The sequence below is a fragment of the Hippoglossus hippoglossus genome, chromosome 16 (assembly GCF_009819705.1).
Source record: "Hippoglossus hippoglossus isolate fHipHip1 chromosome 16, fHipHip1.pri, whole genome shotgun sequence".
Taxonomy (NCBI): Eukaryota; Metazoa; Chordata; class Actinopteri; order Pleuronectiformes; family Pleuronectidae; genus Hippoglossus; species Hippoglossus hippoglossus.
Window position 1 is genome coordinate 11,351,361 of NC_047166.1, and position 17,255 is coordinate 11,368,615.

At 40.1% G+C, this 17,255-nt stretch overlaps 2 protein-coding genes across 2 annotated transcripts; both read left to right on the forward strand.

The window, feature by feature from the left end:
• Positions 1 to 2,868: 2,868 nt before the first annotated feature.
• On the forward strand, positions 2,869 to 4,499 carry si:ch1073-70f20.1 (prostate-associated microseminoprotein). The gene is made up of 4 exons (XM_034612296.1): positions 2,869 to 3,309; positions 3,389 to 3,496; positions 4,079 to 4,187; positions 4,286 to 4,499. The coding sequence occupies exons 2-4, from the start codon at positions 3,391 to 3,393 to the stop codon at positions 4,458 to 4,460; spliced, it is 390 nt and encodes a 129-aa protein (XP_034468187.1). The 5' UTR covers positions 2,869 to 3,309; positions 3,389 to 3,390; the 3' UTR covers positions 4,461 to 4,499.
• Positions 4,500 to 6,044: 1,545 nt separating this feature from the next.
• nbn (nibrin) lies at positions 6,045 to 16,410 on the forward strand. The gene is given in 18 exon segments (XM_034612272.1): positions 6,045 to 6,203; positions 7,359 to 7,480; positions 8,237 to 8,364; positions 8,472 to 8,631; positions 8,876 to 8,979; positions 9,063 to 9,180; positions 9,266 to 9,456; positions 10,509 to 10,609; positions 10,695 to 10,827; positions 10,909 to 11,096; positions 11,553 to 11,715; positions 12,027 to 12,654; positions 12,771 to 12,860; positions 12,972 to 13,069; positions 13,071 to 13,110; positions 13,749 to 13,862; positions 13,949 to 13,998; positions 15,241 to 16,410. Coding segments are annotated over 18 exon segments (2,493 nt in total). The 5' UTR covers positions 6,045 to 6,172; the 3' UTR covers positions 15,275 to 16,410.
• Positions 16,411 to 17,255: the final 845 nt, after the last annotated feature.

Here is a 17,255-nt window from a genome sequence, read left to right on the forward strand (position 1 = left end):
ATGTGATGTTGGATTTGCTGAAAGAGTCAAGTGTTTCGCTGCACTGGTCTGTCCTCTCCTCTTCCCTCTTTTCCCCATCCACTGTTTACCATGGATCCCTGGAGTGAATGCAGAGGTGACCTGAAATGCCACCAGGATCTCTGGTTCCCTCCCTCTCGTGGCCTTTCCTCTCTTATAACCCTTGTGTGCTGAACAGGTTGTTCAGGTCTGTTCAGGTCGTCTCATACCTACTGCACACGTACTCTGGAACCAACTTTTCCTGTGTGTAAAACAAACTAATGGTGTAATATTTTCAGTGTTCTGTGTGTCTGTCCCTCCCATGTTTGTTCTCACTGTATTGTGTCTTTCATCCTGCTACAGGCTTTTCAACCCGGCAGAGGCTCTGACTGGCTGGAAGCTGTGTGATATGTTTGATATTCGGTTGTTCTTGTGCTTCATCATGTCAACTAAATATCAGACATATTCCTACAGAGTCTGGCACTGACTTCTGATCCTTTCGCTTCACCACTGAATAAAGACACGTGTGGTCAGATGTTCGGGAAAATGGTTTCGAAGGTGAACTTTGCAAACAATATATTATTATGAAATGTCATTGCAGTGGTACTAATAGTTGTGGTAGTGCTTATGTCAGAAAAACTATTTAAAAGTAAAAAATGTAACAATGATGTTTTGGCTATCACAGTTTTCTTAATAGTCTATTTAAAATAAATTAAAGATAATTTAAAAATATACTTGAATATCTAGTTTGATTAGCTGCATGCTTTTTCATTCCCTCTGCCACACACACACACACACACACACACACACACACACACACACACACACACACACACACACACACACACACACACACACACACACACACACACACACACACACATTTTTGTCTTTCAGTAAGTGTGAGGGCAATATTGACATAAGTCATTTGCCAGAACCTCACCCTTACCTTAAACATCATAATGGAAAGCATAATCTCAACTCTCACCCTTATCTATATAATAACACTCTAACAGACAACAAGACAATGGGATCTGAGCCTGCACGTATATCCTGTTCTACCAGTCTTTGTCAAACAGACACCTCACAGCTTAATGACAACAGGAATCTTGTACTACTATGCCTTTTTCATTCCCAAGCTAAACTCAACAAATCTGTTCTGTTTCCTTTTCCAATTGCACTGTATGATGAACTTATTATAATGCACAAATAAAGCCTGAAACTGTGTTAACATCGTCTGCACTGCTTCATTACTGTTTCCACATTCCTGATTCATCTTCCTTTAAATCTGACTTTGGGAGCTATAGTTATCCTTTAACTGAGCTTATATAGGGAACATCCTTATGGACCTTTTGCTAATGAAACCTCCTCTATCCCAGTCAATTAAGTCTTCAAGGAGCATTTATAATTTAATGGTTGTGCACAAGTTAGCGCACTGGCTGGAAAATGAGTGGCACTCATGTGAGAAATAAAATGCTTTGCATTCAACATAGTAACTGTGTAGGGATCCACTGGTTGCAGCCAACAATCATCAAGTGACATTCTCACTTCCTAGTCGGAACTATATTGGGATTTGATTCCATGCTGTTGAAGGGTTGAGCAGGGATGCATCATGTTTCAAAATTGTACATAACAATTAATAAAACTGTTCTGACAACAATAAGGGAACTGGAAAATCAATACAGGATGCATTAAAGTTCTTTAAGTGAATACTGAACCATAGACTACAGGAGCCCGGATGGGAACCACTGTGAGACACTGTGTTGCTGCAGCACAAGAGGGAGTCTGTGTCGAGTGTGTGATCCTGTGTGTGTCTGTCGTCCCTTGTGTGATTTGTAGTGGCAGCCGAGGAGCAGTTAAAGATGTGATTTCAAATCTGTTCTTCAGGGATCGTCGTTTAATTTCAGATCATGTGCACAGTTTGTTTTTATTGTAAATACGTTCAATGTGAACCAAAAAAAGCTGTGTAACCTTGTCGAACGTGACAAACAAGTCTGTGTGTGTGCATCTGTCTGTCTGTGTGTGTGTCTCTGTGTGTGTTTGTGTGTGTGTGTGTGTGTGAGAGAGTGGTCCAGGTATTACTCATGTTGTGAGGAGTCAGTATACAAAGTAAAAATGTAAAGACCTGATTTAAGGTTAGGTTTAGGCAAGGTTAAGATTAGAGTAAATCTCCAGGAAATCAATGTAAGTCAACATGATGTCCTCTGAAGTCACGGAGACACGATTGTTTATGTGTGTGTGTGTGTGTGTGGACATGCATGTTATCTGAGTGCTCAGGTTGGTTTATTCAAACGTATCCTTACTCAGAGAAGGAAACCCATCCCCCAACACAAAACACACACAAAATTAACTAATAAGCATTCAAACACACACACACACACACACACACACACACACGCACACACACACACACACACACACACACACACACACACACACACACACACACACACACACACTGACGTAAAACCACATCCCGTCAAAGGGACTTTTAATAGGTTATTTAAACTAAAGCTCACTGAATCATGTAAAATCATATACAAAACCGTGTACTACACATGATGGTTCATTAACAATATAACATGAAATTAAATCCAGCAACTGATGTGCATCGATGAGTTAAATGACTAACAAGACAATTGTCAAAAACATCCTCCGCGTCTTTATTGGAAAACAGTATAGAAATAACAAATAACAATATTAACCATATTAACTAGATAAATTGATCTTTTTCAAATATGCTCTCAAACATTATTTTCCATTAAATATCACAGTAACATGAATGTGTGTCGTGAGCAGGGGTCGAAGGGTCATGTTTCTACTTGTGCACACACATGCAGCTCCCGTGCAGGACAATAGGTCACCGGCTGGTTGTTTGGCTAGTGTGGATCTAGTGATAGGGTCAAATGGCACCCGCTGAGACAAATGTTATCTGAAAGGGTGCACACTGTATACTCTGGGGCAATTTCTGTGGAGCAGTAAAAGAGGGCATGACGAACATTGTAATAATAATAATGCCTGGAATAGGAACTAATGAGAGGGATGGGGGTGGGTGGACAAATAGCATAGAAGAAAGTACAAATGAGCACGGCCATTAAGACGTGCTGGTGAGGTATAAATATCTGGGACCACGGGGAGAAAGTGCATCAGTGGAAGAGAGGGAACACAGAGAGCCAGAGGAGGGGAAGAGGGGACAGGAAAACAATCTGAGGAAGAGGGTGAACGAAAGGAAGAGGAGCAGAAGGAAAAGAACGGAGAGAAAATACAAGAACGGAGGGGTTTTTATACAACATAGGGAAAACGTCACAGTAGGTAAGAAACAAATCTGTTTTTTATGACTCTTGTCTTTTAATTCATCTGCTTTTTTAAACCTATGATTTTATTTTTTCAGAAATGGCAAATACAGCAGGAGTACTCTTGACTTTACTCGTGTTCCTGAGTGCTAGTGTGCCATGTCTTGCTGTGTATAACAGCGGGGAGTGCTACTTCAACACCAAAGGTACAGTGCGTGTGTGTGTGTGTTGTGTGTGGGTCTGTGTGTGGTCCAGGTATTATTCATATCGTCGGGTCCCGAATAACAGTCATATTATGGAGACTGTATGTTTAGGTTTGGTTTTGAATTAAGTTCAATGGTTAAGGTTTGGGGAACCCTCCAGGAAATCCATGTACGTCAATTCTCTGTGTGCATGTGTGCATGTGCGTGTGTACTCCCCAGATTCAGGTAACATAACATATGATGACATCATATGATCCATAGTTATAGATATTACCCAACAGTATAGGAAGTCGCTCAAAATGCTCCATCTTGAATCGCTGCAACATTACAATGTTATATAGCTTTATTTTTTTTCCTTTTGCTTTCATTAGTAATGTTTTTGTTTCATTTCAATTTTGTTTCATTTATCTATTTGTTTGTTGCTTTTAATATCTAACACACATTTAGCTAATTACACCTATGTACTTTGTGTTTGGTAGCCTAATATTTTGAATGGATGGCTTCTATTTAGATAGTATATTCAACATTTTAGTATTTATACTTCTACCAATGACACAGTCAGTAACGGATGTTTTTCATTGTCAGGGAGCTGTGAATACATGGGAGCGGTGTACGGGATCGGAGAGACCTGGGTAACCGGTGACTGTTACCAGTGTGTCTGCATGGAGCCTTTCGGAGTCGGATGCTGTGACCAGTGAGTTTGTTTTCACAACTTAAATACACTGAAAACAGCACTCAACATATTGAATGTAGCATGTGTATATCTTCATTTTTTTCCAATCTTCCCTACAGGGGGGCTAAACCTGTGGACTATCCAGACTGGTGTGAGATCATCCGTAAACCTGACTCTTGCACTAGTGTTGCAGTGATGAGAGCCAATCATAAACTACCGTGTCTCTGGGGACGTGGACGTCTCAGACCAGCTGCAGGTCGACCGTGGAAATCTGACAATGATCCTTTATTTTGAGTTGAGCAATTTTTGCAGAAAAAGCAATAAAGCAATGCATGATATTTATTTTGAATTCAATAAATAAACCACATTATTTTTCATTGTATTTTATCTGCAAATGATTGCTTCAACAATTACCTATCACTATCATTATGTCATTTCATACTTTAAAAAATAATTATATTTAAATGTCTGATTTATTCATGGTTCATGTTTTAAGCTTCAATAAAAACTATATGCCTAATTTCTGGTTTTGTCGTATTATTAATCCCAACGACAAACTTTATCATGTATTATACAAGCAACAAGGTGATGGCTTGTGGTATAATTTATAGAGCAATGTCTGTATGTGTCCTTCTGAGCTGTTTAAAAGCTGCAGGTCTGTTTCATTAAAAATAGAAAAAGAGTGTGATCTTATTGTCTGGGCTGTTGTTACATGGAATGAAGATGTACAATGAAATTCAGTGCAACACAGAATCACTTCTTCCAACCTGAGGAACTAACATTGAACAAGGAAATCCAGAGACGGACAAAGCTCAGGAGGCTCGAGGTTTTATTTGATGTCATAAAGTTGCTGCTATTGACTCACGGCCATAAACCCCAGAATCTAAACTGCACAACAGACCATGCTGAAATCCACGTTAAAGCATTTGTATTTATTTGTATTTAGGAGAATCAGTTTTGGATTAACATATGTCATGCTTTTGTAATTTCTCTTTTTAAGATGTGATGAAACACAGGTCAGTCAAGTTCAGAGAGTAAAATAAGGCACACTTTACTGTTTTCTAAAGAACAAAGGAAAGTGAGATGGTTTAATGATTCATGACATCAAAACACTTTTATGATTTGGACTGATGGGTGACACTGCGTAGTAAGAAGCAGGCAGGCTGATGGGTGTTATCTTCTGTTAAACACAGTTTAACTTACAAAATCATATAATTTCCCACATGAAAGATAACATTGGCTATGGACAAATAAGATCACACCCATCAACAATCATTTGCATGTCCACCAAACAGACATTGTGACCTTTTACCATACACACAAGAATTATACTTCATGCACGATCTGGTGACACATTTTGATGGTCCATTGACACAAAATCAGTCATTGGATTGGTTTTAGTGGTTTAGTTATATTTAGTGAAGCATGTGCTGATGCTGAGTCGCTGAAACAACCTTGCAGAAGATCTGAGAGGAGCTAGTACTCAGTGCTTTATATTTTCATAGTTTAATTACTTGTAGTTATTTTTTAGCAATATTGTTTCTCTTATGCTTTTTTGTTTTACTGAAAATGTAGGGTTAATTATACATTTTTGCTATCTCAACTTTATGAATTGCTTTGGTTTGCATTAGTCCCTCATTGAATTGCATTTGACATGTTGGGAAGGAGCTATATAGATAAGGTTTCATTGATAGAGGATTGATGATAATTCAAATAACCGAGTGATTGATTAGAGTATAAATGTAGAGTATACAATTCACACACACACCAACACGCACACACATAAAGAAGAAAATAAACTCATATTAGGTAAGTTCACTGACTGCACGTGAATGAGAAGGAAGAGACGTTTATTGTGAAAAGGCGGCGTCGGCGCAGGGCTTCTACGTCATCGTTTGGCGCGCCCTTCCTGTTGATAGTTGTGTGGAAGTTGTGGTCGTGATAAACATCTTTCCTCTGAACTGCTGCTATTTTTACCGCATGAAAAGTCATCATCTCGCAGTACGATGTGGATCCTGACTCCGCTGCAGCCTGGAGGTACAGTCGTATGTTAGCTAACACTGCTAACACTGCTAACACTGCTGCTAGCTGCTCAAAGTTCACCTCAGCTGTTCTACTGACCAACAGTTCTCCCAGTTCCACATGCTCACAACACGTGTTGAGATCAGAAGTAAGAGTAACATCTGTAGAGATCAGGCTCTGTATGGACAGTAACATCTGTAGAGATCAGGACTCTGTATGGACAGTAACATCTGTAGAGATCAGGCTCTGTATGGACAGTAACATCTGTAGAGATCAGGACTCTGTATGGACAGTAACATCTGTAGAGAGCAGGCTCTGTATGGACAGTAACATCTGTAGAGATCAGGACTCTGTATGGACAGTAACATCTGTAGAGATCAGGTCTCTGTATGGACAGTAACATCTGTAGAGAGCAGGCTCTGTATGGACAGTAACATCTGTAGAGAGCAGGCTCTGTATGGACAGTAACATCTGTAGAGATCAGGCTCTGTATGGACAGTAACATCTGTAGAGATCAGGACTCTGTATGGACAGTAACATCTGTAGAGATCAGGTCTCTGTATGGACAGTAACATCTGTAGAGATCATGCTCTGTATGGACAGTAACATCTGTATAGACCAGGACTCTGTATGGACAGTAACATCTGTAGAGATCAGTCTCTTTATGGACAGTAACATCTGTAGAGATCAGGACTCTGTATGGACAGTAACATCTGTAGAGATCAGATCTCTGTATGGACAGTAACATCTGTAGAGAGCAGGCTCTGTATGGACAGTAACATCTGTAGAGAGCAGGCTCTGTATGGACAGTAACATCTGTAGAGAGCAGGCTCTGTATGGACAGTAACATCTGTATAGACCAGGACTCTGTATGGACAGTATAAGCAGTACAGATAATGAATGTTTTGTTTCATTGTGTGTTTCCTTCATCATCCCATCAAGTGAAGCCCTGTGTATTACTCATTACTGATTAATATAAGTGTAATATCATATGACATTACATCCCCTGTTTTGAAAGTTGCATTGCACATTGTCCATTGTAGACACATTACCATTTTCTCCTCACTGAGTTTTCTCCCCTCAAGGACCACAACACTTACTCCTAGTTTGATTTAAATGTCATGTGTCATCAACAGCTCTGGTCCATAACTTACGTTCTGTCACCCACAGGCGAGACGCACTATCTCGTGGCCAGTAAAGAGTACGTGGTCGGCCGCAAGAACTGTGAGATCCTTCTTGCCAACGACCAGTCCATCAGCAGGGCTCACGCTCACCTCACTCTGACTGACCAGGTGAGAGAGCAAGACAGGAAATCAGTCATAGTTCATTCTTTACAACCACTGAATATGTGCAGCTCTGGTTAGACATTTGATTTAATGTCATATATTAGTTTGCTTATATAAGTGTTACAGTGCATCGTTTTTTTATAGTAGACAACAGTTTGATATTAGACTGAATAGTTTGTAGGGTTATCAATATTTGTATTTGTTTATTTTTTTTATTTATCACCCAACCCCTCTAGTAATGTTCCAAGTAGCAAAGTTAGTATTTCGTTTGGAAAATATTTACGTGTTTGACGCCAATAGGGGGTGCTGTTGCGCTGGTTTTATGTCAGTAAAGCTGTAAAATGTCTGAAATGTGGTTGCAATTGTTATTTTTGGTTAATTTAAAAACCAGAAACAATTGCTGAGCAATAAAAATGCAGAATAAACACGCACTAAAAAACACATTCTAGACTATTTTTTATTTCTTGATACATTTTTTTAACAAATTTAGGTCAATATACATTAAAATAATAAGAGCATCTAATATTTATTCTGTATCCGTTGATAGTGAAATCAATTTACCTTTCCTGTGTTTCACCACAGTCTGCAGTTCATACACTGAAGATTCAATGGATTTTCTGAGATGGGATAACTTTCCATCTCAGGTTTATTTTAAAGGATGAGTTTCTCACTGTCACATTAATTGTTGATCGTCAAGATGAAGGATGGTTTGTTTGATGAGTCAACAGTTTCATGGGTCTGTCTTGTGTATTTTACTTTTAGACCCTGACGTTGAAAGACACCTCCAAGTACGGCACTTCTGTCAACGGCAAGAGTTTGACAGAGAACACGTCAGTTAACCTGAAGTCAGGGGACTATGTAACATTTGGGGCTTTTAACAGCAAGTTCAGGTATGTAACAGAAACCTGGTCTGTTGTGTTGTCTACATCACCGAGCCACGATTGGGTTATTAATTAACTTGTCTTTGAATCTATTGCATTACACGTCTCCCTCTCAGTGTGGAGCATCAGAATCCAGTGGTGTGTTCATCATGTTTGGACAGTGATGGCAAGAGGTCACTCTCTCAGGCCCTGCTGGCTCTGGGTGGAAAGCCGGTCAACACATGGACTCAGGACTGCACACACCTGGTTATGCCCACTGTTAAAGTCACCATCAAGGTTAGAACCAGAATTTATGGTCCTGTTCTGATCTGGTATTAACGTCCGTCCTCGGAGATCGATCACAGGTGGACAGCTTTTTATGTGTGTGTTCACCCCTGTTACTTGCTCTCTATGCAAATAGATACAAAGGTCATTTCTGTTCATGAAGACCACATGATTGTTTTTACCCAGTCTGAGTACACAAATGTGTGAATGTGTTCGTCCCTGAATAGCCTCTCACATGTGTGTTTTTCCCAATTAGACCATTTCTGCCGTGCTGTGCTGTTGTCCCATCGTGACACCAGAGTTCTTCTTGGTGTTCAACAAAGCTGTGCAGCAAAAACTGGCACCGCCTAAAGCCGAGAGGTACGACACAGTCCATCAGGGAACGCATCACCTGCAGCCCTGAAACAAACAGTATCTCATCTGTGCTCTTTGTTGTCATTAAGCTTCATCCCTGAGATCGATGAGCCCAGTCTCATTAAAGAGGAAGTTAACCTTGGAGTGATTCCAGCTCGCAAACAGCTTTTTACCGAGAAGACCTTTGTGTTCCTCAGCGCCAAACAGGTTGGTTGACTTCTTCCTTTGTGGTAACTTAATACTGTTGTTAGGCTCTGAGAACAACGTTGCTTCTGTTCTATGTTATTTGCAGCTGAAGCGTTTGAGTGGAGCCTTGAGTTTTGGAAAAGGAAAGATTCGGCTGTTGGAGGAGGGCGATCTGCCCCGGGACCTGCTGGAGTCTCCACAAAGCTGTGTGGTCGACATCACAACAGGCAGCTCCCAAACCCTGCTGTCTTCCTCTGCCACAGAGTGGGCAACCTCAGTGAATAACATTGTTCAAAGGTTTGCACAAATGTTCATGTGCTTTAATAGAAAATTACTTCAGAGTAGGGGTGCAACGATTAATCGACGTAGTCCACAAAAATCGATGACAAAAATAGTCGATGATTCGTTGGTTACGTCATAGCGCGTGGTTTTCGTGCCGTGCAGCTGAACTAAACGTCGATTTACCGGAGGTGCTGATGGAAGTAGCTGAGGAGTGAGCCATCTCACGGGAGAACTTCACCCTCAACATAGCCCGAAAAAATCTACCTGCAATATTTGTAAGGCGGACCTAGCTTTCCATGGAAGCAGGACACGAGCATTTGAAGAGGAGGCACGTTTGACATTCTAACGTAGACGATGCAGACTCGCCTCAGTAGCCTGTTATCTAGCTTGCTATATAAACGTATATACCTGTGCGCAGGATTCTAGAATCCATTACAAAAACATGGTTTAAACTTGTTTTTAACGAGTTTAAAAGCGTAATGTTATCCTATTGCCTGACAAACGTCTTTTTTAATCACAATTATGCAGTCCGAAGAAGACTGTAGTTTCGTTTGTTGATGTTTTTATTGCTGCTACCTTCCCTGTCCTTTTGTTAACAGAAAAAATGGATACTTGATTTTTAATTTATTTTTATTATCGGCACTTGGCCCGTTCTTGGTTCACAGGAAAAAGGGAAACTTGAATTTAAATTAAAAAAGATTATATTAGCACTTTGCCTGTCCTTGGTTTTAAATGGACAAAAACTAGATTTTTCTTTGTCTTTATATCAATAGTACCCTAATATGCAGCAAAGTTTATTAAAATACATTTTTGAATGAAGTATCGATCTTTATTGTCTTTATTTTCAGTCATCACATGCCGCGAACAACCTCAAGCTAAATTTAAAAGCTGTTGGCTAAATAAGAGCAATTGAGAATTTGTGTGATTCATAATCCGATTAGTCGATTAATCGTTTCAATAATCGATAGATTAATCGACTATCAGAATAGTCGTTAGTTGCAGCCCTACTTCAGAGTGTGTGTGTTTTTTTCTTTTAATAGTTGTTTTTCGTTTTTCCACTGACACAGAAAAGGCCTTCGAGTCATCACAGAGTCTGAGATCGGATTGGCTGCCATCTTTGCTTCCTGTGACAAGTACTGCAATCCATCCAGTCTACAGCCAGACGCAGGTGGAGGACCAGACAGGGAAGCACTCATTATTGACTTCTTTGTTTCATTTCTTTTTGTTCTTTCAATCTTCTGTTTGTGTTTCAGAGTCGACACCAAACGTGAAACCCAGAATCCCGAGTGCTTCGCTGTCACAGAGCTTGGCGGTGGACGAGACTGTGTTACCGGCTGCCACACAAAATATCACAGCATATGCAGTGAACACGGAGCCCTTCGAACGGTACCGCCACACACTCATCAACGTCGTGTCAAACTTCCATTCAAGAAGCCCTGTTTGATGTGTGTTATTTTCATTTGCCAGGTCGGCTCCATGTAACGTGACTGGGGTGACGGCAGTAGGAGAAACTCCTGAGAAGAAACCCGATGGATCCAAAGTCATCGCGGAGAGGACGTCCGCTCCGAGCATCGTGGCTGAAACAATGAGCTCATCGCATAACACTGTTCAAAACACTAACTCACAGAGGAAGAAGCCTGAGTCCAAACCGACAGGTAGCAGCAAGAATGAATTACAGATGCACTGTTGCATTTACCACTCTGCTATTACTGTCTTTGTACTGATTCAGAGACCGTACGTCTGAGATATACAGATACTAGTCCAGTAGCAGCTTTCTGCTTGTTTATTAATATACAATCTTTACGAAACTAATCGTATTTCTTCCTAAGACATTTCACTTGGTCTACCTGTTAATTTGAATTAAAATATATGAAATATGTTTATCCAGTGACTAAAAACACAACATGTTTATTTACGTGATCTTTAAAGGTGCTGGTAGGTGGATTTTGTTACCTTTGGTTAGAGCCCCCCCCATTCTAAGTCTCTATGCTTAGCTAAAATAATCAGCACTGGGTACAGTCAAAATATTTACAAAGAGTCAAACTGTTTCTTAAATCTCTAAATCCCTGTAATGCTTTATAAAATATTCTTAAAACTCAATATTTTTGCAGTTGCAGGGGTTAGTGGCATCAGGCCCCAACCATCCACTTCCTGGACCAATGGTGGCATGAAGACATTTCCACAGAAGCCTCAGAAACTAAAAACTCCTGCACAAGTTTCCCCACAGAAACAGTCGATTCTGACGAGCTTCTTCCAGCCATCCAATAAGAAACGGTAAACCTCAATACCAGCGTTTTTGCATATTTTACCTGTGGTGATGCAGTTCTTACATCAATCAATGTAAACTACTTCACCAATGACAATAACCATATTTTTGTCTGATGGGATTGTGTAATCCTTACAGTTTAGAAAACATAGGGATAAGGTTGAATGATGAGTCATTAGCCATAGACACATACTAGGAAAAAACTGTAACAAAATCTGACGAGAGATGAAAATTCGAATTAAACAGCTGAAATACATCTATAACATGTGTCGGAAGATCCTGTGTTGCACCAATTTATTTGTGTTGTCGTTTCTTCAAGGCCTTTGGACGATGATTTCTCTGAAGTTATGTCAGAGCCGAAGCGGCCTGTACAGGCATCGTCCATCAGCAGGATGCCGGCACTGAACACCTCAGTTACGTCCAAAGAAACATCCTCGCGACTTCCCGCAGCCACACCTCAGACTCCACTGGGGTCTGGAGCTCATCTGTTCGCAGGACGGTCGGAGGACAGGGTCTCCCACGCTGCTCAGGAGGAGCCACAGGGTAGAAAGAGGAAGGAGATGGAAGCAGAGATACAGATGGACGAACTGGAGTCTATTATGTCCGAAGATATGGATTTCTTCGATGAGCCACCCCCAAGCAAACAAGGGCAGCACGCACAGCCTAAATGGCAAAGTTCAATTGGACAGAGACAAGGTTTTAACATGGAGGAGGCTCCATCTTCAAGCAAGAAGCAGCGCGTCCATGCAGAAGACAGTGAGGCCAATAGACGGCCACTGGAAAACAAGTCCGGTTCAAACAAAAACCAGAGCAAACCATCCGAACAGTTTACTGTCTCCATCAAGAAGGAGAAGGTTGATCCTTCAGAAAACACAACAACTAATCATGAGTCCATTCAAAGTAAAAACGTTCAGCCTGTTGAACATGATGAACCGTCTTACATTGAGGTGAGGAAGTGAAGAGTTTTTACTCTGTTTTCAAGCTTCATCCAATAATATAGTGGTTTTAAATGCAATTATATTCCATTGTTACTGCTCATTTTCTGCCCTTTGTGTTCCTGAAGGATATTGAACTACTCACAGGAGAAAATTCTGAGCCCAAAGAAGAGACTACGACGCCTCTGGAAGCAGTCGTCATTAAACAAGAGGTGCAAGTAAGTCCTGGGAAAATGGCTCCAAATGTCACTGTTTTGTTTCTTCCTCCCTTTGAATAAGCTTCATTTTCTAGCTCTTGCCCATCTGATAAAAGCTGTGCTGTTTTGCAGGAGTCCCGGGTTGATGAAGACCTTCCTAAAAAGCTGGTGTTAGTGGAGTTTCGATCTCTCACCATGTCCGCGCCTCCGAAGATTAAAACCAAGCAGATGCCAGCACGGCCACGCAAAGAACTTCAAATGTTTCCGCAAGGTCAGAACTAAGAACATTTAAAATTTAGAAACGCTACTTGATTCAATTAGAAAAGTCACAGCAGACCATGTAATGCTTGTAGCTGCATGCGTGCCAACTTATGTAGTCTAAATATTTTGTCCTCCACTAATCACGCAAATTCTACAGCTACATTTTTTTAGAGCTAAAAGTTACATCGGTTTTTATAAGGAAACTAGAATTGCCACCCCTAAGGCCACGATACATTTCTCAGCTCCACACTGCTGCTAGTTACAGGTTTTTAGCCCCACTTGTTACCATACAGCAGCTGAAAAAAAGCCTACACCCCTATTTGCACATGATTCTCTGAGAAATCTACAAAACTGTTGAAAAACGCACTGTTAAAGAAAGTGAAAAGAACATTCTCGGATCCGCCCCCTAATCAGGATCTGTACCAAAATCGAATGGGTTCTTCCCTGACCCAAACCACGTCCTTCCATCAGGTTTGTAGAAATCCTTCAGTAGTTTTTTTTCTGTAATCAACCAAAAAAACTAACACAGATGAAAACATAACCTCCTTGGTGAAGGTAAAAATATCCCCTTATCCATAGATAAGTCCACAAAAACAGAATTTTGCCTCATACACAGGCTCCATTTCCCCCGTGTGTGTGTATTTGCAGAGCCAAGTACCAGGTGCAGAGAGCTCGCCGCACATCATCGGAGGGTCTGAACTGCTGGTTCACAGCAGGGGCAAGAACTCCGATCTGGATGAATGGCTGAAAGATGCAGCTGAGGTAATGGTTGTCACTCTGTCGGACTTCTTTCTGTCAGCGATCTGTCTGAGCCCTGCACTCATGACTTGAGTCTGTGTTTGTTTCAGGAAGAGCGTCAGAGCAGACGGGACGAGACTGTGGGAGACGACCTCTTCAGGTGAGAGAGTGAATTTCATTTTCTGTCAGAAGATGTGAGGTCACTTTGTGTTTCCCTCATCTTAAAAACCTAAAAACCACAGTAAAGGTTCAAGTATGTGAAGGACCAGTCACGTGTTTGTCATTCAGGGATTCTCACAATAGTCAAATAGTGGCTCCTTCCTTCATGTATTATACTGATTTATCATTAATTATTTATCATCAAACATCCTATCATTACCTCCACCAAGGAGGTTATCTGGTTCATCATGTCCATCCAGTATTTGTTTTTTCACTTTCAATAACCTTGTGTTTTCCACATTTTCGTAAATTTCTCAAGAAAGAATGGATGGATCTTCGAAACGAAAATCATGCATATGTAGAGAACTAATTTCTATGTAAAGGAGATATATATGTTGCCGACCCAGTTCTGGGTAAATAACACCTTTAGCTTTGACTGTGTATTTTGTGACTTTTGTGTTAGTCTTCCTTGATCCGTCGCTGAGATTAAAATAGAGATTCAAAGTCTGTACAGCCTCAGTCATTATAATCAGGTGCAGGCAGCTTAATTAACTGAGAATTATGGATATGGAGCCTCTGTAGAAACAGTTTAACCAATCAGGACGTAGTAATTATTTCGTCATAGCGGTTGCCAGGGTAACAGGTGATGTAAGCCACCGATGCTGCTGCTGTCGCCGTGTTTTCTTTGACTAAGCAGAAAAGAGACAGTCTGAGAGAGTGTGTGTGTGTGTGTGTGTGTGTGTGCGTGTGTGTGTGTGTGTGTGTGTGTGTGTGTCTGTGTGTGTCTGTGTCTGTCAGTGTGTGTGTCAAGCCTGAGCTGTTTGATCACTGAGTCCTGCTCAGTCAGTCATGCGTAGCCGGGGAACAGACTCTGCTGCTAAGATAACAATCCGGTATTTTTTTTATTTTTGGTCGGTATAACTGAAGCTTCCAGGCGTGGTTTATAGGAAGCCTGTTTGCTTTAAGCTGTTCAAACACAGTCTATGTTTTACAGCGCTTAAGTTGGGCTGTTTTTATTGTTTGTGCAAAATGCCTCTTAGGACATAGAAGAATGATCCATTAGGAATGTTAAAAGCCCATCATGACATGCACAGACCTATGAGATAAACTCTTCTGTGTGTGTGTGTGTGTGTGTGTGTGTGTGTGTGTGTGTGTGTGTGTGTGTGTGTGTGTGTGTGTGTGTGTGTGTGTGTGTGTGTGTGTGTGTGTGTGTGTGTGTGTGTGTGTGTGTGTTCGTCTTCAGGTACAACCCTACCAAGCTAACCAAGAGGAGATGAATGAGAAGATAATTTTCAAGTGGGAATTCATTTCAAAGACACATGAAGTATGACCAACTCAATCAACCCTATGAGAAAAAAGTCCAGAAATGACATATATATGTGTATTTGAATCACAAGGTTGGAGTTAATGCTTCTTATTTGCTAAACTAATCTTAAATGTTTACCAGTGTTTCAATTTTCGGTTCTATATATTAATCGACTCGTTACGTTACTGACAGCAAACAATGTAAGAAAACAGTCATGTTCAGAGATTTGTTTTTCCAATTTTTATTTGTCAATAATAAAAAATATGGCATACAAAACATTAAAAACTCTTCAATTGTACAAGAGAGCATAAAAGTCCACATGCTGAAAGCAGCTTTTCCTTCGTTGTGAAGTTAAGACCTAATGTGTTCCCTGGTTTTAGCTGAACGAGAAACTTGAGAGGGATTCAAGTGCTTGAGTGATCTCTAATGAGCCGACCCATCAGGCACTTCTACAGACCGAACTCCTCAGACGAGAAGCTGTTGCCTGTTGGCCTTTCTGCGTAGATGGTCGAAACACACATGTCCCTTAATATTCACAGCAAGTGCCACGTACAAATTCAGAGTTGACTATTGAGTCACCCAGTCTCGTCTGTAGTCCTGGTTTTAATGCACTGGCTAAAAATCGTACCACATCTGTCCTTGTAGCACTTTTCTGGCTTCTGCCCAAAGCAGCTGCTGCTCAGCAGGCGTTTGTGCTTGCAATGTTATATTTAATATTTATATCAAAACAACTTTTCAGAAATCAGTGAAAAAAGCATCAAGAAATAATACAGCTGAAATTCATTATTTAACACAAGTAACATTTGCAACTAGTCAACTGCTCTATGATTACCGAAACTTAAATAGTAAGGTGTTAAACCACATCTTTGTTAATGGAAAAGATCATGTGACTACGTACATTATTTACTAATGTTTCACCACCAACACTGACTCAGACTAATGTTTTTTATGAAAGGGGTGAAAGACTAAATTCCCTACAGGGATCAAAGTGTCCCATCACAATAAACCAACCTTGAGCTGTGCGGCAGCGGCACACAAAATATTCTTCATATGGCAACACACTTATAAACAGAGTTTAAGTAAATTAAAGGAATCTAAATGTAGCAGAAATCAAAGAAACTGATGTTGCTAATGTTACTGCTCATAACCGCTCTAAACTGATATTTGGCACTTAATAAATCAACCATAAGTAAAAAGATAGATGCTCAGTAATAAATAAGGATATAATAATAAAGTCTTGATTAGTTTAAAGATGTAGTTTAGATAATACAGGGATAACTTTAAATTAAAAAAAATTTGTGGTTACAAAAATAAAAAAGTGGGTGCAGAGATTTGGTTTTCTAAGATATAAAAATGTATTATTTGCATGGTAAGATTTTCTTTTCTGTAATTGTTAAGACTCGTCTCTCCATCTCTATCAATATGTATTCTCTTAGGAAAATGAATTATAATGGCTGGAACTGTTTTCACTATATTCTAGACATAATGTGAACGGCAATTATCTTCAAATGATCAATATAAAGGACCATACTGGTGTTTCTTGTTTTATCCTATTTTCTACAAACTGTATTTTACTGCACTTGGTTAACTCATCCTTAAGTTAACGTTTGAAGCACGGCTTAATTTGTTTCCATGTATCAGAATTGGAGTTGGCTGCCAAATGCCAGGCATTCTGAAAAACCTAATTCAGAAGAAAAACTTATTATTATTATTAATGGGAAAATACTGTGTATTTAGGTCTCATGTCCTATGAAGTTTGCTGTTGCCTGAAGAAATATAAATACTGCATAAATGTTCACTGTTCTGTAGGGAGTGGAATGATGAGAGTTTCATACTGCAGGAAATAAAAAGAAAAGAAATTGGAAACATCCGAATGATCCTTTAATGACCATAACTTTGACTGGGACACAACAAATGTTGCCCAAGAAAACATCTACAAGAGAAATTATTTG

Coding starts and splice junctions, on each gene's coding strand:
- si:ch1073-70f20.1 (XM_034612296.1), top strand. CDS start 3,391: ATGGCAAATACAGCAGGAGTACTCTTGACTTTACTCGTGTTCCTGAGT. Junction 3,497..4,078: donor GTGCTACTTCAACACCAAAG/GTACAGTGCGTG, acceptor TTTCATTGTCAG/GGAGCTGTGAATACATGGGA. Junction 4,188..4,285: donor GGAGTCGGATGCTGTGACCA/GTGAGTTTGTTT, acceptor TCTTCCCTACAG/GGGGGCTAAACCTGTGGACT.